At 36.5% G+C, this 27,287-nt stretch overlaps 3 protein-coding genes across 4 annotated transcripts in view; 1 reads left to right on the forward strand and 2 right to left on the reverse strand.

The window, feature by feature from the left end:
• Positions 1-3,966, forward strand: part of LOC306988412 (uncharacterized protein) — a 28,164-nt gene extending 24,198 nt beyond the window's left edge. The window contains exon 5 of the mRNA XM_079593387.1: positions 2,236-3,966. Within this exon, the coding sequence (XP_079449513.1) occupies positions 2,236-3,203 (968 nt within the window). The 3' untranslated portion in view covers positions 3,204-3,966. The remainder of the gene's footprint in view (positions 1-2,235) is intronic.
• Positions 3,967-10,136: 6,170 nt separating this feature from the next.
• Positions 10,137-15,852, reverse strand: LOC306988405 (uncharacterized protein). Its single transcript, XM_079593374.1, has 6 exons — positions 15,618-15,852; positions 13,423-13,689; positions 12,981-13,295; positions 12,427-12,717; positions 11,890-12,093; positions 10,137-11,776 (listed from the first exon to the last, which is right to left on the reverse strand). The coding sequence occupies exons 1-6, from the start codon at positions 15,697-15,699 to the stop codon at positions 11,613-11,615; spliced, it is 1,323 nt and encodes a 440-aa protein (XP_079449500.1). The 5' UTR covers positions 15,700-15,852; the 3' UTR covers positions 10,137-11,612.
• Positions 15,853-16,161: 309 nt separating this feature from the next.
• On the reverse strand, positions 16,162-22,114 carry LOC306988427 (SLAM family member 6-like). Of its 2 annotated transcripts, none has more exons than XM_079593423.1 (6): positions 21,810-22,114; positions 21,273-21,602; positions 20,417-20,701; positions 18,430-18,546; positions 18,274-18,335; positions 16,162-18,015 (listed from the first exon to the last, which is right to left on the reverse strand). In XM_079593423.1, the coding sequence occupies exons 1-6, from the start codon at positions 21,982-21,984 to the stop codon at positions 17,968-17,970; spliced, it is 1,017 nt and encodes a 338-aa protein (XP_079449549.1). In that variant the 5' UTR covers positions 21,985-22,114; the 3' UTR covers positions 16,162-17,967. The 2 variants fall into 2 exon arrangements, with proteins under 2 accessions (XP_079449549.1, XP_079449548.1); XM_079593422.1 differs by having other exon boundaries at positions 16,622-18,015; positions 21,908-22,093.
• Positions 22,115-27,287: the final 5,173 nt, after the last annotated feature.

The following is a 27,287-nucleotide window of genomic DNA, read 5'->3' on the forward strand; positions in this document are numbered from 1 at the left end:
CCGAATTCCTCTTTTGCAAGATATCTAGTTCTAATATTAATTAATGCTCCAATGTAATTCACTAATAGCCTACCTATTTGTTAGCAGTTAGCCTACTTTAACATCCAATTTTAACTTAATGTAAAATAACAATTCAATGTCTTTTAAACAAAATTAAAGTAAAACACTAATTGTATGCAGAGTGCTTGGCTAAATAAACATGACCTTTTAAAGACACATTAATATTACACCTTTTTTAAATGCTGTAAATACGTTTAAGGCAATAAGCATCAATTTAAAGTTCACTTATATTAATCAGCATTTATAAACACTGTCACTTTAAACCAGGCTACTGTAAACTCAATGATATAGTACCTTAAATATCTAAATTATCAGTTTTATAAACCCAAAGTAATGCAAGACTTCCACAGTTTTAACTATTTACTGAGAAAAATATATTATGTACATATATACAGTTCAGATTTCAACAGTGTAAATAAAATAAAACACTTCAATTCCCCAAAATAAAGCTAAGCCGGCAAATATGACTAAATGGCCACTCAATGAAATAAAATGAATACCCCAACAGTCAGAGATACGATGCAGGCCTGTAGTGTTGCTTGTGAGCGTTGAGACCTCAAACACACGGTCGCTTCGCGCCGTGGCGCAGAAAAAAAAACTCAACTCACAGCTGTGCTGATCGGCGCGTCGTCATTCCTAGGCGCGGCCGCGCGGTGCTCGCGATGCTGGCAATGGAAGGCGTTGTCCGACAGCGATGCAAGGAATGGTTCTGGAGATAAGTGCTTCCAGGCAATGCACAAAAGGGCAACCGAGCAGGCTACTCGTGAGCAAAGTCCTTGTAGCTGGATCGTGCTGACCAGCCATCCACTATTTTCTCCTCGTGGAAAACTCTAACCGAGTTCTTCTCAACCATAAACTGACACTGTAAACTTAGTCAAATGTCTGTAACTCACTTGTTGTGCAGTCTACAAATACATTTACTCTCTCACACGCATTAAACTTGGTGTTTCACCAACTTCTAACATGCAATTCACAGCGCAATTCTCACTCGTGTTCTCTCTCGTTTTTTTTTCCGTCTCGTTTCTCTCTTCACCCTCTCTTCCTGTCCCCTCTCGACCTCTTACCCTCACTCCTGATTGGATCTTTCTTCAGGGTACATGAATTTTAACTAACTTAATTTTTTAACACACATAAACATTATTTAAACATTTTTAACACCAGGAAATGTACAATTTAAAGAAAATAAAATAAAAATAATGGTTTCAGCAAACACAAAATTCCTATAGGGCTACATGTATTTAGTGCAATGTGTTTAGTAACCAATTCCACACACAAGGAGTTATAGATATTCTACAATTATCAAGAAAAAAAGCGATGGTTTTGGATCGGTATCAGCCGATACTAAGAATTTGGAATATCGGATGGGTTATGAAAATATGGTATCGGTGCATCCCTAGTTCAACACCAGGAACTCTAACTAAATAGTATCCAAGTGGTTTTATTTTACATTTTATATCTGGTTCACAATTTTTCCAACCATGTTACTAAACTTTTGTTGTAAATATAGTTTTTTTTTTAACTTTTTTATTACTTTATTACTATTGTCTACTTTCTGATGTTGCATCAGTGTTAATTTCCCCAGGGTTTATGTCGCTTCCCCTCACATTTCTCTTTTTTAACTTTTTTATGATTTACAGAAAACTTACTTTAAGATTATATTAGAAGTTTAAAGTGCTTTCTATTTACACAATCATAATACGCTTTAGCTTTACATTGTTAAAATGAAATTGAATACTTGAAGCGTTACTATAAAATATTTTATACCGAGTATGTGAGAAATGAATGATCTAATTTCTTTATTTCTAATATAGTTATTGGAAAATCAAACTATATTTAGGTTCAAATTAATATCTTGTCCCGCTGTTAGGTATAGGCTAGTTATTATTCTGTAGTGGAAATAGTCTCCTAAATAAAAGAAGCAGAAAAGAAAAAACTACTTCATTTGTATTTCTTTTTTTGTATTACTGATGTTTTATTTGTCTCAGATTGTGAGAAACAATATTAGCAGTTTTTTTTAGTATTCAGCCTGACTCAAATAAAGTCAGATCTCTGCTGAGGATCCTGTAAAGCTTGTGTCAGGAGTGTCACTATTAACAGCTGCTAAAAAGCCTCTATTTTTGAATGTCTATAGTTTAATAGATTTAAGCTCATACTTTTTATTTACTTTCATTTTAGACTTGCAGGAAGAGAACGAGGAGAGCGAAGAACTGAGTGAAGCGAAAGAGAAACATCATAATGTCAAAAAAGACTCACACTCACAGACTAAAATAATGTTTTTACTGAAAAGAAGATCAAACAAATCTTTCACCTGCTCTCAGTGTGGAAAGAGTTTCTCATACAAACAAAGTCTTAAACTTCACATGAAAATCCACACTGGAGAGAAGCCGCACAAATGTGACCAGTGCGGGAAGAGTTTCACACAAAAAGGAAACTTTAATGTACACATGAAGGTCCACACTGGAGAAAAGCCGTACACATGTGATCAGTGTGGGAAGAGTTTCACACAAAAAGAAACACTTAAGAAACACATGAAAATCCACACTGGAGAGAAGCCGCACAAATGTGATCAGTGTGGGAAGAGTTTTACTGCTTTAAGTTATTTTAAATTACATCTACGTTCTCATTCAGGAGATAGACCATTTAACTGTGATCAGTGCGGTAAAAACTTTTTTGGGGGATTATCGCTGAAGGTCCACCTGAAAGTTCATACAAAGGAGAAGCCTCACGTGTGTTCTTTGTGTGGAAAGAGTTTTAGTCAGCTGGGTTATTTAAACCAACACCTGGAAAGACACAGTGGTGTGAAGAATTATATGTGCTTTGATTGTGGAAATACTTTTATTACAGATAAAGAATTGAAAACGCACCAGAGTATCCACACTGGAGAAAAACCTTACAAGTGTTCATACTGTGAGAAGAGATTCCGTCTGTCAGGATCTCTGAAAACACACGAGAGGATCCACACCGGAGAAAAACCTTACAAGTGTTCACACTGTGAGAAGAGATTCAGTCAGTCAGGATCTCTGAAAACACACGAGAGGATCCACACTGGAGAGAAACCGTATCACTGCATTCCATGTGGCAAGAGTTTCACTCATTCATCTAGTCTACTCATTCATACAAAAAACAAATGTCTGAAATCATGATAATGTTTGAATTCATCTTCAGATTCAGCTCTTTCACATGCAATGCTGCGTCCTCATCAAAAGTGACGCAATAACATTACAATCAGGACACAATCAGACATGAACTGTCCAATAAATGCAGTTTATTATGCTAAAACTGTGTTAAAAAAACTAAAAACATTCACGTTTCCTATATGTTTTACCGCCACCTACTGCATATCTTTCTCCTGCATGGGTGATGTATATGTATTGTATTTTTTCATGAGAATGTAGAGCCTCATCCACCCCAGAGGAACAGACTACTTTAGTATCCACCAAACTTTTCTTAATGCTTCTTTTTTGATGTTGCTAACTTATAACCAGCTTAATTCCCTGTTTTCAATCTATAAAATAATGCAGATATTATACTTTTGAAAGCTGAAGAAGAATCAGAACAAATTACAGAAAACCCTCAAGACTTTTTTGCCTTCTTTAGGTACCTTTGCCAATGATTCGTATTTTGAGGATTATGTTTTCTCATTGAATTTCAAAGAGCATCGGAAAGTTGAGTTTGATAGCGGTTCATTTTTAAATGAAGCGTTTTATTTCCAATTCGATATTGAGGTCATCTTCTGGTTTAATGCTAACTCAGGGCATAGTGTGTCTTTGGTGTTATATTTTGGTGTGGGGATTTTTTATTTATTTTGTTGCTTGAGTTGCCGATTTGTTTTGTACATTCTGCGCAACTGGGATTTAAGAAGAAATAAGAAATGTTTGCAATGGTTAAATAAATGTTTAGTGATAGACTATCTCGCAAAGATTTCTTAATTTTGGCTCAATTTTTTCTCTATATTGTATATATAGCAACTAGTAAATGCACGTTTCATCATGCTGGCATGTGGAGATTTAAAACAAGTGTGTTAACACTATCACCGCGTTACGTGCCCCACTCTCTCCTACAATTATCTCGCCATTCAACCTGCAATTGTAGCTGGATCGTGCTGACCAGCCATCCACTATTTTCTCCTCGTGGAAAACTCTAACCGAGTTCTTCTCAACCATAAACTGACACTGTAAACTTAGTCAAATGTCTGTAACTCACTTGTTGTGCAGTCTACAAATACATTTACTCTCTCACACGCATTAAACTTGGTGTTTCACCAACTTCTAACATGCAATTCACAGCGCAATTCTCACTCGTGTTCTCTCTCGTTTTTTTTTCCGTCTCGTTTCTCTCTTCACCCTCTCTTCCTGTCCCCTCTCGACCTCTTACCCTCACTCCTGATTGGATCTTTCTTCAGGGTACATGAATTTTAACTAACTTAATTTTTTAACACACATAAACATTATTTAAACATTTTTAACACCAGGAAATGTACAATTTAAAGAAAATAAAATAAAAATAATGGTTTCAGCAAACACAAAATTCCTATAGGGCTACATGTATTTAGTGCAATGTGTTTAGTAACCAATTCCACACACAAGGAGTTATAGATATTCTACAATTATCAAGAAAAAAAGCGATGGTTTTGGATCGGTATCAGCCGATACTAAGAATTTGGAATATCGGATGGGTTATGAAAATATGGTATCGGTGCATCCCTAGTTCAACACCAGGAACTCTAACTAAATAGTATCCAAGTGGTTTTATTTTACATTTTATATCTGGTTCACAATTTTTCCAACCATGTTACTAAACTTTTGTTGTAAATATAGTTTTTTTTTTAACTTTTTTATTACTTTATTACTATTGTCTACTTTCTGATGTTGCATCAGTGTTAATTTCCCCAGGGTTTATGTCGCTTCCCCTCACATTTCTCTTTTTTAACTTTTTTATGATTTACAGAAAACTTACTTTAAGATTAGATTAGAAGTTTAAAGTGCTTTCTATTTACACAATCATAATACGCTTTAGCTTTACATTGTTAAAATGAAATTGAATACTTGAAGCGTTACTATAAAATATTTTATACCGAGTATGTGAGAAATGAATGATCTAATTTCTTTATTTCTAATATAGTTATTGGAAAATCAAACTATATTTAGGTTCAAATTAATATCTTGTCCCGCTGTTAGGTATAGGCTAGTTATTATTCTGTAGTGGAAATAGTCTCCTAAATAAAAGAAGCAGAAAAGAAAAAACTACTTCATTTGTATTTCTTTTTTTGTATTACTGATGTTTTATTTGTCTCAGATTGTGAGAAACAATATTAGCAGTTTTTTTTAGTATTCAGCCTGACTCAAATAAAGTCAGATCTCTGCTGAGGATCCTGTAAAGCTTGTGTCAGGAGTGTCACTATTAACAGCTGCTAAAAAGCCTCTATTTTGAATGTCTATAGATTAATAGATTTAAGCTCATACTTTTTATTTACTTTCATTTTAGACTTGCAGGAAGAGAACGAGGAGAGCGAAGAACTGAGTGAAGCGAAAGAGAAACATCATAATGTCAAAAAAGACTCACACTCACAGACTAAAATAATGTTTTTACTGAAAAGAAGATCAAACAAATCTTTCACCTGCTCTCAGTGTGGAAAGAGTTTCTCATACAAACAAAGTCTTAAACTTCACATGAAAATCCACACTGGAGAGAAGCCGCACAAATGTGACCAGTGTGGAAAGAGTTTCTCATACAAACAAAGTCTTAAACTTCACATGAAAATCCACACTGGAGAGAAGCCGCACAAATGTGACCAGTGCGGGAAGAGTTTCACACAAAAAGGAAACTTTAATGTACACATGAAGGTCCACACTGGAGAAAAGCCGTACACATGTGATCAGTGTGGGAAGAGTTTCACACAAAAAGAAGTCCTTAATGAACACACAAAAATCCACACTGGAGAAAAGCCGTACACATGTGACCAGTGCGGGAAGAGTTTCACACAAAAAGGAAACTTTAATGTACACATGAAGGTCCACACTGGAGAAAAGCCGTACACATGTGATCAGTGTGGGAAGAGTTTCACACAAAAAGAAACACTTAAGAAACACATGAAAATCCACACTGGAGAGAAGCCGCACAAATGTGATCAGTGTGGGAAGAGTTTTACTGCTTTAAGTTATTTTAAATTACATCTACGTTCTCATTCAGGAGATAGACCATTTAACTGTGATCAGTGCGGTAAAAACTTTTTTGGGGGATTATCGCTGAAGGTCCACCTGAAAGTTCATACAAAGGAGAAGCCTCACGTGTGTTCTTTGTGTGGAAAGAGTTTTAGTAGGCTGGGTAATTTAAACCAACACCTGGAAAGACACAGTGGTGTGAAGAATTATTTGTGCTTTGATTGTGGAAAGACTTTTATTACAGATAAAGAATTGAAAACGCACCAGAGTATCCACACTGGAGAAAAACCTTACAAGTGTTCACACTGTGAGAAGAGATTCCGTCTGTCAGGATCTCTGAAAACACACGAGAGGATCCACACCGGAGAAAAACCTTACAAGTGTTCACACTGTGAGAAGAGATTCAATCAGTCAGGATCTCTGAAAATACATGAGAGGATCCACACTGGAGAGAAACCGTATCACTGCATTCCATGTGGCAAGAGTTTCACTCATTCATCTAATCTACTCATTCATACAAAAAACAAATGTCTGAAATCATGATAATGTTTGAATTCATCTTCAGATTCAGCTCTTTCACATGCAATGCTGCGTCCTCATCAAAAGTGACGCAATAACATTACATATAAATCAGGACACACAATCAGACATGAACTGTCCAATAAATGCAGTTTATTATGCTAAAACTGTTAAAAAAAAACTAAAAACATTCACGTTTCCTATATGTTTTACCGCCACCTACTGCATATCTTTCTCCTGCATGGGTGATATGTATTGTATTTTTTCATGAGAATGCAGAGCCTCATCCACCCCAGAGGAACAGACTACTTTAGTATCCATCAAACTTTTCTTAATGCTTCTTTTTTGATGTTGCTAACTTATAACCAGCTTCATTCCCTGTTTTCAATCTATAAAATAATGCAGATATTATACTTTTGAAAGCTGAAGAAGAATCAGAACAAATTACAGAAAACCCTCAAGACTTTTTTGCCTTCTTTAGGTACCTTTGATGCCAATGATTCGTATTTTGAGGATTATGTTTTCTCATTGAATTTCAAAGAGCATCGGAAAGTTGAGTTTGATAGCGGTTCATTTTTAAATGAAGCGTTTTATTTCCAATTCGATATTGAGGTCATCTTCTGGTTTAATGCTAACTCAGGGCATAGTGTGTCTTTGGTGTTATATTTTGGTGTGGGGATTTTTTATTTATTTTGTTGCTTGAGTTGCCGATTTGTTTTGTAAATTCTGCGCAGCTGGGATTTAAGAAGAAATAAGAAATGTTTGCAATGGTTAAATAAATGTTTAGTGATAGACTATCTCGCAAAGATTTCTTAATTTTGGCGCAATTTTTTCTCTATATTGTATATATAGCAACTAGTAAATGCACGTTTCATCATGCTGGCATGTGGAGATTTAAAATTAGTGTGTTAACACTATCCCCGCGTTACGTGCCCCGCTCTCTCCTACAATTATCTCGCCATTCAACCTGCAATTAAACCTAATTCACAGGACAGATTAAATTCTTTATGTATATAATTTTATAGGCTTACTACCTATACCTATACATTCATGTGAGACATACACCACCAGAGGGAGATATTACAAAATGTAAAATCTAGTGCATGTTCGCATAATGGGTGTAACTTGACCATGTCCAGCTTCACACAAGTGAACAGCCGCTATGGGTCATCTCTGTATGTGACAGTTATTATATAAAAAAGGAAACTGAGTTTTGTTTTGTTGTATATGATGTTTGTTATGTGGTTTCAAGCAGATGCTTTTGTGCACGTTGTTGGGAATAAAATATTACAACTTCTCTTTGTTTAGCCCAACTAGATAAAGATCATTGACATTTTTTTTTAAATTAACACTATAGTGTACTGCAGATGTCATCCAGTGAGCATTGTACCTGTCTGACATCATTATAATAAACTGCTGCTTCTTGGAGCTGAGTCAAACAACAGATCGAATTTTCAGCTCTTGGTGCGAGCTCTGCACATCTCAGAGTGACTTGTATAAAAAAATTATGAACAAAGACTCATGATAAACCAGCAAGTGGATTCAATAAGATTACCCATAAAACATATAATGCATGGCTGGCTGAATTCGGAATTGTATACTACTCTTGGGGCCTATTATTAGGCTAATACCAACCGGAATACCGGATTACATCTTTGTACCATTAAAACGTCCTGCAAGTTTCATAGCTTAAGACGTCCTCCCCATTATAAACGAATCATTTATTTAATCAAGCTCTAAATACAGCTCGTTCTGGATCCATGGTAAGAAGTGACGTCACGGTACGAAGTGACGTACCAGCGTTTGCATATGACCGCCTCCAGCAGAAGACAGCTACGCTTAAAGCGCAAGACAACTACGCTCATTTCGTATCGTTGTCGCGCCCGCGCGCCGCGCGCCTCACAAGTGTTCAGTCGACGGACAGCGAGTGGGTCTGTGTACAGGGAGATTACGACGCCGCAGATGTGCTGTTCCTGGCTGTGGACAAACTACATCTTTGAATACGCTGCGAAAGATCCAGTCGTCAGGGAAAAATGGATGCACTTTATTTTTTGCGGACGTCCCAGTCACGGCAGTGTTAGTTTAAGCGTTTGTTCTATACATTTTAAGGATGACTGTTTTGAGCTTTGCCAGAAAACTGTTGCTCAAAGATAAGTCCGTGCCGTCTATTCTGGGCTCAACATCGACGACGCAAACTGTAAGTAATGTATTTAAAACTTTAAACTACATTTTAAATACGCTGAAAGATCCAGTCGTCAGGGAAAAATGGATGCACTTTATTTTTTGCGGACGTCCCAGTCACGGCAGTGTTCTATACATTTAAGGATGACTGTTTTGAGGAAAAAATCCCAATATGATGCTGGCTTTGCCAGAAAACTGTTGCTCAAAGATAAGTCCGTGCCGACTATTCTGGGCTCAATAAAGACGACGCAAACTTACTTTTTACCATGGCTAATATAAACACATTTGTATAAGAGAATCTTGAAAATATGTCGCCTTTCTAGTACGTTAGGCCTACATGTGATAGAAAATTAAAAATGTTGCCTTTATCAATGCTGCGTCTTCAAAGATGGCCTGTGCATGCATTTTTGTCCGTGGTACACCCTATCATTTCATTGGAATTAGTTAAATAATGTTAAACTGTTAGAAAATGAAGCTATATGATAATTATGCAACAATAATCCGTTTTCAAGTGTCTCGGGTTAATTTTTTTTTATTAATTCAAAATAGTTTCACTTTCCATGTGGACACGGGCTGATCCAGTCTTCGTTGTTGTGGTGATGGTTCATTTTCCTCTGATTCCGGCTCAAACATAATAAGGTTTTATCATTGCAAGAGCCATCGCTTCGCATGCATCACCCGCTATTAAACAGTTACGCCGAATCCGCAAACGTTCTTGCTGGGGGCGTTAATAATTGATGCATAGGCACTGACGTTAGCCAATCATAACAGTGGGCGTTAACACTGAACTCTTAAAGGGGAAACACCCCCAAAACAGACTGTTTGAATCAGAGGATGAGAAACAGGGTGGGAAAAGGTCATAAATCACTACATTTTAAAAGTTTTTTGTAAAAAAAACTATAGTAATACTATAATTGCACCTGAGGGAACATAATAATAAAATAAAAAAAACCATGTCATGACCCCTTTAAGAAGATTACAGAGTTGTCTGACGAGTAAGATGCAGATACATGTGCAGGCCTATCATTAAATAACATTTTAGTAAAACATACAAATACCTAATTTTTTTAATGTATGTGCCTCTTGGCTTTTGCATCCTGCATTTTGTTTTTATGCAATATCCCAAATTTGAATACAAATAAGTGGATGGAAAATCTAATGACCACAGAGGAAGGGAGGGAACATACAGACCTGTATAATATAGAAGGTCATTTTAAGTATTTTTATTTGACAAAACTAGTGGAACAACTATTAACAGGTATTAACAGTATGATCTACGGCATCAACGTCCTGCAAGATTTTTTTTTTTTTCAAGTACAATCAACTTGAATTGAAATCATCTTAAATTTAATTAAACTAATAAAAAAAAAGAAAAAAAAAAGCTTAACTTATTTTGAGTTAAAGCAATGTAAAAACATATGTTGTCACAACTTGATCATATAATTTTTAAATAACAGAACACCCAAAATACTTTTTCAATTACTCACGTCATTTACGAGTTATAATCACTTGTATATTTTATAGTATTATTGTTTAAGATGTGAATCTGTTTACCAGGCTACACATGACACGAGTTGTGGTCTCATTGGTACAAATTGATTAGATATTAATATATTGATCCCAGATTGATTCCTCTGACCACCAGACTGTCACTAAAGTGCATTATATTCGAACGCTTCACATAATAAACTATTTTTCGGCACAATTTGATAAAACCTTCAGAAAGCCTTGGTTTCCCATCACTAATTGAAACATGAGGGCTATTTATACACAGACACTAATGACTAAACAAGGCACACCTGTGAACAATAAAACAGTGAATCAATGGAAAACACAGCAGAGTTTAAAAATAAAAGACATGAAACATGAAACAAAACCAACCATGACAGCTCCACAGTAACTGTCTAATCTTAGCAACTTTATTACAAACAAAACAGATAATAGAAAGATAATTTTGTCTATATAATACATATAATAGGATTTTGAGTTTGAGATTATTATTTTTTAAGGCATGATGACTCGAGACTCGACTCGGAATCGTGACAAAAGACTCCAGACTTAACTCAGACTCCAGCGATAAAGACTCCAGACTTGACTCAGACTCCAGTGATAAAGACTCCAGACTTGACTCAGACTCCAGACTTGATTATAATTTTTTTTTCATTTGGCTTAATTGATTTAGTTTGTTTTGATTGACATTGAAGACATTTTCATCAATGCATGTATAAACAACGATGAGCCTGGGTATTTGAGATGACTCTTAGAGCAAATTAAACTTGCAGGCAGAGTCAAAAGTCAACTTTTCAGTAATGTCTGACTGAAAAGTCCTGAATCAGCAAACTGTCGAAGTTTTAAGAAGATTACAGAGTTGTCTGACGAGTAATGCAGATACATGTGCAGGCCTATCATTAAATAACATTTTATTAAAACATACAAATACATAATGCACAGACTTGACTCAGACTCCAGCGATAAAGACTCCAGACTTGACTCAGACTCCAGTGATAAAGACTTCAGACTCGACACAGACTCCAGATATAAAGACTTCAGACTTGACTCAGACTCCAGATATAAAGACTTCAGACTTGACTCGGACTCCAGATGATAAAGACTTCAGACTTGACTCAGACTCCAGATGATAAAGACTTCAGACTTGACTCAGACTCCAGTGATAAAGACTTCAGACTTGACTCAGACTCCAGTGATAAAGACTTCAGACTTGACTCGGACTCCAGATGATAAAGACTTCAGACTTGACTCAGATTCCAGTGATAAAGACTTCAGACTTGACTCGGACTCTAGCGATAAAGACTTCAGACTTGTGAACATCTCTGCCTCTTCCCCTTGAGTCTTAACTGTTAATAATCATTTTGAAACATTTAATATACGAAAATACACTTGGAATTCTGATTAAAAATATATATATTTAAAAAAGATTACTGTTTGCTTTTTAAATGTAAAATCTTGCCTTCTTTTCCTGCTTGTTTACACCTCATGAAACGGTAGCGGCATACCGCCAGCACTACAACAACAACAACAACAACAACAACAACAGCAACAACAACAACAGCAACAACAACAACAACAACAGCAACAACAACAACAACAACAACAACAACAGCAGCATCAGCATCAGCAGCTATCAGCTCTATCTGCAAGCGCTGGCCATGTTCTGTAATGCACAGAATACAGTCATTAGTAATCTTAATTAAACCGCTTAAAGTTTCAAACAAGCCATTAAATAAATCATAATGATGAAGAAAATTTTTATATTTTATAACAGCCAATAGGCTTCAGTCCAAGACACAACGATTGGCTTCTTGACAGAAGCAATTTCGGGAGATAATTTTATTAGACAAACATTTGTATATGCTGTCATTAACATTTTTTTCTTTATTTATCTGCTAAAAGTGAATATAATGAGAGTTTGAGTTTTAGTATATATTTGACATCAAACAGACATAGAGTAAAAGTCACAATTAGAGGATAAAAAATGCTGTGATACCTTGACATGGTTGACAGAGTCGACTGATGTTGAGATGTGTGGTCTGGTTGCTGATGGGATTGTTGAGCACACATCTGTAAGTGTTGTTATCCTGACATTCCACCTCCAGAGGTAGAGAGAGACTGATGCTGAGATCAGACACACTGTTGGTGGACCATACACTGATTCCTTTGTACCAGGAGAGAGTCACATGACTCACATTCAACACTGAACACACCAGTGAACATTTCTGGCTTGATGATGATGAACAGCAGTCTGAAGAGTTGGTGATGTTAGGAACAGGTAAAGAACCTGAAAAACAAATGAATAAGCAAATAAATAACTTCAACAATAGAGATATATTTGACTGTCGTCTGACATATAGACAGTAAGATTTTCCTGCTGTATAAACCAGTCTCACATCATCAATGACACACATCACCATTGCACTGAAGAAATAAAATAAGGAGTAAAAACAACCTGAGGTTAACAATGCTAATTTTTGAGTAAAATCTCTCTTTAAGACAAATAGACTTTTCACCAGGATGAAAGTTATGAAGGAGAAAGCTGCTTACCGTACACTTTAACACAATAAGACTTTAATGTTTCATGTTGTAAGTTTCCATTTCTGATGATGATAAATTCATAACATCCAGTGTCTTTAATGCTGATGTTCTGGATGGTGAGAGATCCGGTCTGACTATCCAGCTGAAATCTGTCTTCGAATCTCTTATCATCACATGTAATAATTTTATTTTCCTTGTTATTAGCTATACATGTATGATATCCAGACTTCCACCGTAGTGCAACGCTCTGTAGTTCAGAAGCATTAGGGCAAAACGTCACCAATTCTCCCTCCATCATTAAAGCGCCCTTTTCAACTCTTAAACCTGTGAAACACAATATCCAGTTTAAGCTTGATATTGATTGTAATTTGTATTTTTTTTTCATCCTGCTGGAACTTTATTAGGTCAGAGTATAAAAGGGTTTGCTAATAGTATTGTAACGTTTACTTACACGATCTGGAAATGGTTTGTTGTCGAGGTTGAGTGTCGCTGAAGCTCCAGATAGTGTGTGATCTGCTCTGCTTGTTTCTAAACCTCTCGTGACTGTCAGAGGTCGAGATGATCCTTTCATAACCTTCAGGCGTGTGAATGTTTGGAGATCCGAACATCCACAGCACGTGATCATCTTGCTGTGTTTCAGTAATATCATCGTGAAGAATGATGAAATCTCTCTCAGTCACTCTTGTCGTCATTTCATACCTCGCATTATCGTTCACATCTGGAAAAAGTCAATTAAAGCCATATATTATGGCCATTAATGAAAAATATGAATACACCTGACAATAAATCTTAGCCATTGTCTTGCAAAGTACATTTGAAGACTTCAGATGCAAAAGCATCTGAGTGCCATCTGAAATTTTCATCTAAAATTTGCATTTTTATCAAGCTCGTATATTTAAGTTCAGTTATTTCACTTTAAAGACAATTAATAGGTAAGTTTCATTGCCATTAAAGTTAAATAATCGAGCATAAAAAGCTTGATAAAAATGATCATTCTAGAAGAAAATTTCAGATGGCACTTTTGCATCTGAAGTCTTCATTTTTAGTTATTAGTGAAAATCTACTTATTATTCAACAGGCCCAATTTCAGTTTAGTATTTAATTGCTCTTTTGGTCACTAAGAGTTTGTGTCAAACACACATTCCTTGTGACAAAGTTCCACAGTCACAGTTGGACTGTCAAAAATAACTTGCTCATTTATGTTAGATTTTTTTGTTTAAAATATTTAATACAACATTTCTTTCCCCTCTTCCTGGCATCTGGTTAGGGTTACAGTGTTTGTAAAGCGAGACATCTCTGCATGCTTCTCTTTGGAAGGCCGATGGCCACAACGAATAAGACAGAACACGTACACTGTCATAGCATGCTTCTCTCTATGATTAAGAGCATGGGGATTAATTACAAGTGAGTTATGTAATCTGGGGCCGTATTCACAACATGATACCTCGTTCTATAGTTTTAAATCGCTGACAGAGACTCCTCCCCCATCAGCCAATCACTGTGGTCATAGTTGGTAAGCGTGATGACATCATCCATAGCAACGAGGTCAACCCGTCCCCGCTCTTACTGGCTTAAGACTTCTTTCTATTCCTTAGTAAAAGTTGGTCTCAGTTTCGTGAATAGGTTTTAAGAGGAAACTCTTAACTAAAAACTTTTACTGCCAATTAGGAGAACTCTTAGTGCCGGGGTAAAATTACATGTTTTGTGAATACAGCCCCTGGTGTCTACTGTATTTGTTTCAGGTTTGAATCTGGTCCCCTCTGATTTAGTACAATTAGCTTGGTGGCGCGGTCATCAAAAAATAAATAAAAAATAAAACCTAGGGCCCTTGAAATGAGGTCCTGAAACTGCAGCCTCCAGCACTGCATGATTATGTTATTGCATATTGCTGAGAGTGATGAACGGCTGTAGTAAAACTTTTATCAAATTGGTTTGGTCATGTTTTGTGCAACATGCCCAAAATAGTGGCCACTCATTTAGAGTGCTCCAAATTCATTAACTTTAGAACGAATTCAAGAACAAATTCATGTGTGTATGCACATTTTGGGAATTATGCAGATTTTATTCAGACGTTTGATTTTATATATTTATATTTCATGAGAAGTTCTCCTGTGCAATTATTAGTGAATGAGAGCAACTGTTTTTTTTTTTTTTTTTTTTTTTATGGTTGTTTTTTAATTGATTTTAGAAAGCACAGTTTATGAAACCATTTTTTAAATTCCTCATCTTAGATCATTAAAACATAATTTTGACAAAAAGTAATTGATTTTAAGATTTTATTTGGACCCCTAAAATTCGACCCCCATTGACTATTTTTTATTTGTGTTCTGCAAATAATCTTAAAATCTATCTAACTATTTGTCTATTATGACAACTATCATTGTATGAATTTAAAAAAATGCAGTTTTAGATTGATATAAGAGTGAATAAATAGTGTCAATAGTAACATTTTATCGTATGGTTCTGCCATAGACTTGCAGCCAGAGGCAGAATAAGACCACTGACATATAACCTAATACAGAAGACGTTCTTAACTTCTTACACATAATTTTTAAAACAAAGCTGAAAAGTTGGAGTTGAAGGTGACTGGAGACTAGAAGATCAGGCTTAATTTTAGAATAGAGTTTAAAAAAATGCATCACTCACCATCCATACATAGATAAACACAGAACAAAGCAAGAAAAACATTCACATTCTTCAGTAGTTTGAATAGATGAAGAGTTAACATGTTCCCATCAGCTCAGCTGCTCTGTTGTTTGTTCTCGTCCTAAAGATAAACCAGTAAACTAACTGGAGAAAGTTGTACTACATTTATTTCCTACAAGTGCCGTAACTTCTGAAATTCTTTTACGCCAAGCCAATCCCAAATGAAAACAAAAGCGTAGAAATGCACCTGCGCAACAGGAGCTGCCACTCGTGTCAGTGCTTGTAAACCAAACACTAAACGCTCTTAGAAAAAAAGGTTCAGCTGGTTATATTTCGAACCCTGGTATTCCTGACTCAACTTTAAAGAACGTTTTATGACAAAAAGGTAAAAAAAAACATTAATTTAAAATAAATCCATAAAATGATCACATAGTGGAAACCCCTGAAATGTAGGCTACCCTTTCAGGTTCTAGAAATATTTATTGAAAAGTGTAACAAGAAAATATGAGTTTCCGAGTGAAAAATTGGACATGAACGCTAACTATAATTTTGCCTTTAATATGATTTTCCCAATAAACAGGCAAGAATAAACCTGGTGTCCTCCATAATTCCAGTTCTTTCCGAACAACACTTGCATGTGACTGCCTCAACCACCAGCTGAAGTGCCCATGATCTCCACTATAGGGAGCCCTCCGTCCATCTGCTTTATATTGCAAAGGAACTGTTGTACACATAAATTGACATTTTGTGGTTCAATATCCTAGATCAGTGTTTCAGTTTAGCTTGTTTTTTTCCACTCGCTCTTGCTGTGCATTGTGCATGCAAATGTGTCTTCGTCTGTCACAGGACTATTTGGATATGCAAAAGATGGTAGTCAAATTCTTTTAACTGAGCTCTTCTGACTTCCTCTTCTGGTGAACCGGAAGTCTAAAAAGTGACATTTTTCAGCTCAATCCACAAACGTTCTGCTCAGTTTTAAATCAGACAAAAGCATTCTGCTGAAATGTGTCAGTAAGCTTTTAGTGAAACTTTAATCAGTGTCTCAAATGATGCTGGAGTATATAGTTCCTTCTGTTACAACAACAAAAGATAAACAACAACCAGACTAACCGGGAACAATCTCAGAAACATTCCAGCAAAGTTCTCTTCACTCTCTTAAGTTATGAACAAACACCCTTTCAGTGACAATGATCTTAAAATGTTAGCATGAAAACAATATTCACAGATTTGTTTTCTCTGAAACATTTTAGTTGGACGTTTACATGTTACTTCTTGTATCAGAATGTTCAAAGGACATTCAAAAGTAACATCCCATAATGTTTGCAAATTGATAAAATGTTTCCTTAACGTTCCAAAACCAAGAGAAAAAAAAAAGATCCAACATTTGGAAACTGGATGTTTAGAACGTTCAGAAAACATTTATAAATAGCGTTTTTGTAACTTAATATGAACATTAGCAAAACATTCTTAGAACATAACTTTGTTAGCTGGGAAGGACTGTGTTGAATCGTCAGCTTTAAACACTTCAAGAGGACATCTGTGTGACCACCACATGTCAGAACTCAGAGTAAGAAACAGTGCAGAGGGAGTGAATCGAAACAAGTAGTGGACTGGGAATGTCCCTGAATGCTTCAAAGGTTTGAGTCGGCGCGTAGACATTCATTTCACGGCAATACAATTGTGTCAATTGTCAATTGTATTGTGTTTTGGTGTATCTCTACTTTACTCCTTTATTTCAGTAGGCTTTAGCAGAATTGAAACGGGAAGGGACATATATTATTAGGAAGTGTCCTTGTGATTTGTGTTCGTGGAAGAGCTGTAGTTTCAGCTGTTTCTTAAACGTTGTGTTGGTCTTATAATCGATGGAGGCTGGAAACCCTTCCAACACTGAGGAACAGAGAGGATAAAGGGTCTTGAAATAAAATAAAATATGTGAAAACATATGCAAAAATAAACAGTAAAACACAAAACATTATAATAATAAAATATAGGTGTATACCTATAAATGACACAAAGTATATATTAAAAACACAAGAAACAAGCAACAACAAACGCTGCACAAGTACAAAAGGTTTTAACAATAATATCAAGCGCCACCTTCATAAACCGTCCCTTTAACACTGATATATTCTTTAGACTGGACTGATACTATGAAAGGTGAAGTGAAACAATGAGACACATTGACAAAAATTAACTCACTAATCTGACTTCAGACTTTAACTTTAGCTGCTCCTAAATGAAATGTAATGAAACGGAGTCAAAGTGATCAGATTGGGTGAATTGCCAGAATTCATGGCATTGACCTGCAGTATAATAATAAAATAAAAAAACAATCTGTTGGATCTTAAATTCATGTCACAATAGTTGAGTACACTGTGTGATTTGCTGCAATGATGTCCTGCAAGAAAACAGAACCAGAATCAAAAATCAGACCAAGAAGTTTCATAAACACAAGCTGAAGTATGCAAGTGACGGTAACATACAGGTCTAACTCCCACAAATGAGTGATAAAAACCTTTGCATTATACGAGTAAGATGCATATCAGCACATGCTCAGTCACACACACCTCGACTACAGGAATTTAAAGAAGCAGAAGGAGCTTACTTATTGAAAACCGGCACAGTTCATACAGAAATAAAATATACAGTATCTTACCGTTCGCTGAAGTGCACAGAATGTTGGAACAGCGTAATTCACCTCTTCATCACGACTCTTAACTAATAAAAATCAGACATTTAAAAAACTAAAATACATTTAATTAACTTGAAATGGTAATTTAATATATATATATGTTTGCATGTCAATACTTGCCTTTTTCTCCAGAATGTTTACATCTTCCGTGGCACATCGCACCTACAACGACAGCTATTGCTGCCAGCAGCGCGAGAGTAACAGCTATTACCATCATGAAACTTGAACGCTGGGCCACTGTTGTAATGAACAGAGAAAACAGTTATTAGTGTAATCTGAATAATACAGTTAAATCTGAAATAAACTATTATGGTTATGGAAATGTGATTTAACATATTAGGTTTCAACAAGCAGGTGTTTAAGTAAAGTACTTGAATATTTTGACATCTATATGTCAGCATCCTGCCTCCTGTTGTTTGTCTCCGGGCCTCTAGAGGTCACCTGTGTTCCCCTCTGCTTTAGTTCTTCTTGTTAGTGTTATCCAGGGCCCGTATCCCTAAAGATTCTGAGAATCCTCTCAGAGAGCTCCTAACTTAACCTAAAAATTCCTTGCCAGGAGTTTTAGCTTAGAAGTGATTCCAGAACATTTTCAGTGAACTCTGAGCAAGGAATGAATGGAAAATCCTATCTTAGTGAGGAGGTGTGGTTGACCCCGTTGCTAGGTATGAGTCATCATTTCAAAAGCCGTGATTGGTTGATCCTACAAGTTTGATGAAAATGAACTTTTGGTGATAATGAGCAAAGGATGTACCCTCAAATCAATAAACATAATTATACACTCTAATCTTATGCAGACTGTAATTGTAAATAATATTTCACATTCAAGAAAATATCTGGAAAATGAATAGTAAGCTGTAGGGGTTATAGCCTAACATTAGAATCTAAAATATGTGAAAACTTAAGTTCAAATAATGATTCGTGTCTTATTTGCTCATTAATATCCTAGCTGGCATATTTTGTACTTTCACTCCCATATGGACCCCATTGAAAACAAGATGGCATATTTCAAGGGGCTGTCATTACTGAAGTAGAAATTGCAACGTTACAACTCAGTGTGGCCCTCCTCTGTTGGCCATTTTGTGCAGCTGCTAGGGGAACTCCTAAGCCACTAAAAGTCCTCTTCCCTGCTCTTAGCAGATCTCGCCTTAGGAGCCCTTTTAAGCGCTAGGAATCTTGAGGAATAGCTTTTATATTAACTGGGATTTTCGTGTCACTTTTAGGGGAAATTCTAAGAAAACGTCATGACTCTGAGAATTTTCTTAGAATTTGGCCGCTAGGAGCCACTTTTTGCACAAAAATTATTTAGGGATACGGGCCCAGGTCTCCTGTGTCTTGTTTCCCCTAGAGTATTTAAGATGTGTTTTTTCCCCTTGTTCCTCACTCGGTTTTTGAGTCCTGGCTATGTGTCTCCTTGCTGTGATTTTTGAGTCCTTCCAAGTCACCTAAGCTATTTCAAGTAAGCTATTCTGAGTTATTTGATTGTGTTTTTCTCCCCTCGTGGAGTTATTTTGTTTCTCTCCTGTTACCTTTTATTTTTGGATTATCTGTTTTTAATACCTCTTTGTGAGAAGAACTTTTGTTGGATTTTTTGGACTTGCAAGGGACCTTTTTTAAAAAATAAATCTACTTTGCTTGGAGTTTTGCATTGAGTGTTTCGTTTGGGTCCAACATTATCACCTCTGTGGCTAAGTGGTAGAACACTCACTCTCCACACCTGAGACCCGAGTTCGAGCCCAGCTTGTGACACTATATGATTAAGCGTCTAACTATCTATCTGGATGTTTGGGTGGGACAAATCGAAGACACGTCATTTTTTTAAAAACGCCAATAGACTTCAGTTTAGAAATGTCACACATGTTCTGCTACCTGCTAGTCGGAAGAAGTTATTTATGATGTAGGTGGAGGAACTTTCAACAAAGCCCTTTTATTAGGCAAACATTTGTATATGATAACATCTGCTAGCAATGAACTGTCAATATTCAAGAGAAAATATTTTATATCTATATTATAGATGACCTCAAAGCTCATGGATATTAAATAAAAGCTATAAACATAAACACCATTTTGATTAATTTACGAAGTTAGAGGATAATATATATTTTGATACCTGGACATGTGTGACAGAGTTCAGGGTCGTTGAGGTGTGTAGTTCTGTTGCTGAATGAATAAGACACTACACAGCTGTATGAATCATCCAGACACTGAATCTCCAGAGGTAGAGAGAGACTGATGCTGAGATCACACACACTGATGCTGGACAATACACTGAATCCTGCGTACCAGGAGAGAGTCACCTGACTCACATTCAACACTGAACACACCAGTGAACATCTGGAGGATGATGATGAACAGTTCGAAGAGTTACTGGTGATAACAGGAAAGGGCAGACGAGCTGGAGAACATAAAATATAAAAATCAATGACACCTTGATAAGTAAACATAATTAGTATTTGAAACACAGCATTGTACTGAAATTTGTTATCGGCATGCTCAACACACATAGACTCTGCCTTTGTTGTTCTATTTTTCAATTTCACATTTTCAGAACTTATAGAAATTATAGATTGTTGAAAAGGAATAAAATCTCCCATCAACTTTTACTGGTGCTGTCAGATTGTAATTGCATATTGATTGCATACTGTATTATGTTTGGTTTTCATTTTTATCTCACTTTATTCATTTAACTGATTTTACTATTAATCTCTATTCTCTCTAAATGTGGGTTTGCAGCTTTTCTATCATTGCTAAAAGATCAACACTATTGTTTTGCTTCCTTGCACTGGCATTTCCTTCAGGAAGTGCAAAATAATAGCACATTAACTATTTATATAAACTGAGTGCAGAAAAGAGGTTTCAACCTCACTTTTGCTAGTTAAGCATTTATGAATAACCAGATTAATCAGGAGAAGTTTTATTTTTGAGAATCATCACAGTCTGAATCATCATGAGAATCATTTGCTCACCATAGACAGTAACATTGAATCTCTTGTGTGAAGTTCCTCTGCTGCTGAAGATCTGTAGTTTATAAAGTCCAGTGTGTTCAGATCTGATGTTTCTGATGGTCAGAGATCCAGTTTGACTGTCTATCTGGATTCTGTCTCCAAATGTCACATTACTGTCAAACATATCAATGTTCTGCTTATGGATTTCAGCTATTCGAGTCTCTTGAGGTCCAAACATCCACAGTATCTGATCTTTACTCTGTACTTCAGTAATATCAGTGTTTAGAGTGACAGAATCTCCCTCCATCACTGACACTGACTTCTCTTCATCTGTACCAGCGCCAAACACACCTGAAAAAAAAGCTCCCTTTAAGTAGGCTAAAACATTCCAGATATTAGGAAGATTGACGAGCACAAAAAGATTGCGCTGAATTTAACAACATGGAAAGGGACTTCAAACTAATAAACTTTTAACTGACCCTTGACAAATAAAACAGAAACATAACAGGTTATTATTATCAATTATTAGTATTATTTCAAAGGGTATTTATGACGTACCATTCAATAGCAATAAACACAGACCAAAGAAAGATCCGCTGTGATTCATTTTTCTGAATTTCTCAATAAACGATATACAGTCAAACAGGAGTGCATACCGAAAAAACACACACAAAAAAACACTTTCAAAGATCCGGTGGGAAAAAAAATGTCCATTCTCAGGTGTGGTTGACATGTTCCATCACATTTTTAATAACAAAAGAATATATCCATAAGAAGGATTAAAAACGTTTACAAAGCAAGAAATAATCAAATGAAGATTCCATTGGGTTCACAGTTTTTAGAGTCTGTTCTGAAAAAGGATCTGGGCGTAGCCTATACACACATACTTCACAATTATGCACACTCCCTCCCTCTCCCCCTCCCCCTCTCTGTGTCTGTCTCTCTCGACCGCTTTAAAGTGATATAAATATCAGATGTTATCCCCTTCCTCTTTACTAGAACAAACAGCACTTAGTTCAGATTAACTTTATTGTGAATCCCTCTTCTAACTACTGTTCTTTCACATTTATATAAAGTTGCCTAATATTGGATTGGATTATATGTTGTGTATTCAATACTCAATATTCTTATCATTGTTCCAAAGAACCATGTGATATGCAAATAGTATGGATGAGTGAGGCACAGCAGACACTGCTGGATGAAACTTGATGTCGCTTGCAAATAGTGACCAGGAGTATATTCGGGATTGGTGGATAAAGATTTCCTTGTGCACACATTTTCAGCAAGACCATTAGCCAACATAAGCCGAAATTACCCAGAACAATTTGTCCCAGGAACTTTTTCCCCCAGACCTGTTGCTGTCTGTGTTCCCATCGCATTTTAAAGTACCATGAAGATTAGGCAAATGATTGCACCTTCATGTCTACTACTCTAGTCCAGTGACGTAGGACTGCGCGACTTTCCAGTTCCCGCATGGATTTCGTCTTCCGCATATAAACTTAATAAAGCCTAAACCCCGGCCCATCTGTCGAACTCCATTGTTGATTCGAATAGAAAACAACTCTTACTGCACGGACCACAACAGACTTTTGAAAATGGTGGTTGAATCAAAATGCTGTGTGAACTCATCCCATCAGCATGTTCAGCGCCCAAGTCCCACCCCCAAAAGTTCCTGACATTGAAAAAGTACTACCTCACAAGCAGGGCCTTTCTAAGGAGGACATTTTTACCCAGAATTTCAGAGTACCACCCCAAAGTCCCTATAGTTCCTGGGAAAATTCCTGAGGTGGAATCAGCGTTTGTAGTGTGTTGACTATAGTGATGTTCCTTGCCAAGATTCACAAAGTGATTCGAAACAGATTAAAACTGTCATACAGGGGCGTAGGAATGAGTTTAACATTGGGCGGACACCAGGGGCAATTCTAGGATTTTCATTTTAGGGGGGCTCAGCCCCCGATGAGTATGCAGGGTTTTTCCTGGCTTCAAAACGAGGCGATGGAGGAAAACCACCTATGTAGGTATTTTAATTATAAGATCATTACTTTTGTATTTTTCATAGAACATCATATAGCCTACTGTGTTTCCTACAACATTTTTGTAAGTGGAGATACCTCTAGGGGGGTCCGGAAGAAAATTGTGTACATTTTAAAGATAAATGTATTAATCTGGTGCACTTTGAGTCACCTGAATCCACTGTTGAAAATAAATAATCCACCCACCAATCGCCGAACCTATTCTCTGATTTACATATCTGCATCTGACCATCACATTATTCAAATTCTCAGTGTTAAGCATGATAATATGGTAACATCAATGTGTATGATTTAATTTTTTTTTAACACTTTAGTTTAGGATCTCTCACTATTAACTAGTTGCTTATTAACGTGCATATTACTAGGATATCAGCTGTTTAAACGCAGGGTTTTATAATAACTGAGGTCCCATGTGTGAGGCATTAGGGGGATTCAGGGGCTCCCCCGAGACACTTTAGATTTTTCTGATCTACATGTGCATTTTAAGTTGTTTTGAACGCCAAAAAAAAAAAACGATAACAATATCTTTAAAACCTTGTCAGCGGGCAACCAATTCACACTGCATCGACAGACGGCGACCAACGCAGACAGTCAACACTTTACAGTAGCCTATGTCACTTCTCAGAAATTTTAACACCCTACAAACGCTGATTCAACATATTCAATTGGCGATAACAAGTGTCATGTTACATTAGGTAACATCAGGATGCTTCCAGGTATGAATACAGAAATTTACATGATGTACACAGAGTACATAATATATGCTGCATAAATAGAGTAGAATGGTAGCATGCTAAAATTAACAGTGACAGTGTATGACCCTTAAACCACCCAGAAACCGAAACAGCCTTGTTCTTATTAGTTATCATCTAGAGTTTTTTTTTCTTTCGAAACCTTGGGTTCTGGTAGGCCACCATTTCCTTCACAGCTAAACTTTCTCACGATGGCACAAAAGCAAGCGCTAAACCCAACAAAGTGTCTGTTGCTGTTGGTCGGCGCATGTGGAGTGTTTATTTGACCTTAAGACATCTGTTTTAAACATGAAAAAAAATAACTTTTAATGCTGTTTATTACTTTAACTTCAATAATTTACATATTTATATGTGGAAATGCAATTTGTGGCCAAGCAACGGAAGGTTTTCTGTTCGTAATCTGCAATGCAAGTCTCACAGTGGCTCTTAAACTCAGATTAGCGCCACCATCAGGTCAAAAAGTTTCACAAACTGGTCAAAGTTTTCTGAACTGATTTGAAACAATGCTTAAAAGAAACATTTAAACCTTCACCAGTTTTGGGTCACATGACCATCCTGATCAAATTGGTGTATTTAAAACCAACAAATGCTAGAATGATGATTGTAAAGCTGTATCATGTTTCCATATTTGTCTATCAAAACACGCCCTGAGCAGCTTTATGCTTATTTATTGCCTCCTGCTTCGAGAACAGAAGCAGGTTTTCATATTTGTATCTCAGTTCACACCTGGTTCACAATCATAAAGGATCAGAAAATGCAATCATTCAACTGGGACATTTTTTCCTTTTGTTCTGAAATAAAAGCTTGACTCGGTGCATTCACTTTAATACAGATGACATGAGTCGTATTTATTTTGGCAGTATTTGCGTCATCAACACAAGCATAACTAAGAAATGTTCCATAGTAAATGTCACTAAACAATCTATTTTCAAGCTAATCTTTCACCTTCACCTGTATTGAAGTATTCATATGCATTCTAGTTCCCACAACGTTCTGATAACATTAGTTTCCAGTGAAGCGCTGAGGTCAGGTAAAGGAGTTTCACAAGAGCTTTTTGTGCAGAAGCATCTCTTCACCACACATACACCCTTATACACACTAACACTCAAGTGCACTCTTGTGAGCCCAATAATAGGCACCAAAAAACTACCTGCTGCATTCAACCAACAACAACAAAAAACACTTGACACCTTACACTGACCTAAATAGTTCTGACTTCTGACCACAGGTATCATTCTCACCGAGCTGCTGGTAAAGGCACAAAGAAGCTCACATTCATTCTGCATTTAAAAAAAAGAGACCTTCTGCACAATTGCTTCAATGCAAAAGCATCAAGAACAAATATTTTTTGTGATAAGTATTTCAAGTACAATAATATTTGATTAAAAACTGTAATTAATGCTGTAGTATGTTCGGCATATGAGAAGTATACTTTTTAACGACCTTAAAATTAAATAATATTCAAGACTTTATCTATATATATATTGATAGATTGTGTATATGTGTGAGCCAATACAGATTTATGGGCCATAGAAACATGATGGGTGTGAACCAAACAATGGAACAACAATACTCAAGAATTTCCGGCAGGGTATCTTGTGTATTGCATGATTTTCAGTGGGAGGTCTCTACAGTGCTGCATCTGTTGTTTAAAGCTCTCACAGACAGATCTCTGGGTTAAGGTTATTTAAAGGCCGACACATTAACATCTCTGCTGAAGGACTGTGCTACACTGCTACCTTCAATGAATTCTTCTCCACACAAGAACTTGTATGCATTGGCGAGCCACCCAAATGAGTTTTGCTCAGCCAAAACTCGATAAATATTATACTACCGGATTCATTTTCCATGATCCATTATCAAAATATAATGCTGATCAGTTGCAAGACCAACATATCTGCGCCGTCTTTTTGTATAGCCATAATAATTATTTACATTAAATTATACACTTATACAATTATAACAGAGAAACAGAAGTCGATCACATGACTATATCTTGCAATGAGATATTTATCACACAAATCACAAAAACATCTGCTGAAGGGAAAATCAAACAGCAACACATTTTATGACGTAAATCTTTCTCACCACAATGACTAAAAGGCATTTAAATTTAACCCTGCCTGCTAACAAATGTGTAAGGCTGATATCAATCTATCAAGGCGGCTGAATCAGTTTCCATGATGGGTCAAGGTGGTTGTTATGAAGCTACTTCTAGTACATGACACAACTATACCATTAGACCATTGTTCTCCATTCAAACCTGTGTATTTGTATCTAATATGTTATTATATAGAACTGTTAAACAAAGAAAGTAAACGGTATGTGAAAAAGTATTTTAGCGTTTGCTGTCACTAGCTGAGCAGAAATACATTATCACTTGGTCCCTTCAAAGTTGTGTTGGATTTCCTCCTTAGCGTAAAGGTTGAGATGTGCCTGTGTAATGGATGTAGGCCAGTAAGAGCTGTGCATGTAAACCTCACTTCCCTGGCCTCAAGAAGCACATTAGCGACTGATGCTATAGCGGCTGTGGTCTTGTTAGCATCCCTTGTTAGCATGCCTGCCTCCCACACCAGAGACCACAGTTTGAATCCCGCTAGGAGCAGGTAGAGTAGGTCAGGTTACAATTGGTGCCGTGACCCGGATGGGAGTAAGGTTTAAGGGGGCGAGTGTAACCTATATAGGTCAGTAAGAGCTGTGTGTGTAAACCGTACTCCCTTGGCCTCAAGAGGTGTGCTAGCAACAGCGGTTTTTAGCATCCTTATTAGTGTGCCCGCCTACCACACCGGAGAGATCAGTTTGAATCCTGCTCAGAGTGGGTAGAGTAGAACCGTTTACTCCTGGGCTTCGCCGTTGGTCCATCTCTCAATGTTTTCCATGTTTGTGGAGTTAGCTTGTGGCATTAGTATTAGTGTATTTGTTATTTTGGATCTTTAATCCAGTTTTGTGGCAAAATGTCTTATCTCAAAATAGGCCTAAAATAACACTGCATCAAATAACATTAACAGACCAAGACCTGAATTTGAATTGATAAATATAATTTTAACCTTGTCAGAAATCCACATTTGAAACAAAATGTCTGTTCACTCATCAGCCATTTTTGCACCACCTCTGAGTAGCTATATTTCAGGCATTTACTACCAAGCCCATCTATTTGAATAGGGAAATCCTGAATTCTCGAAAACTACTCCGTAATTCAAATATGCTTTCAATTTGTATTATTATTATTCTCATCTTGTTATGAACCTGGT

This window comes from Phoxinus phoxinus, assembly GCF_949152265.1.
Source record: "Phoxinus phoxinus genome assembly, chromosome: 20".
NCBI classification, from domain to species: Eukaryota; Metazoa; Chordata; class Actinopteri; order Cypriniformes; family Leuciscidae; genus Phoxinus; species Phoxinus phoxinus.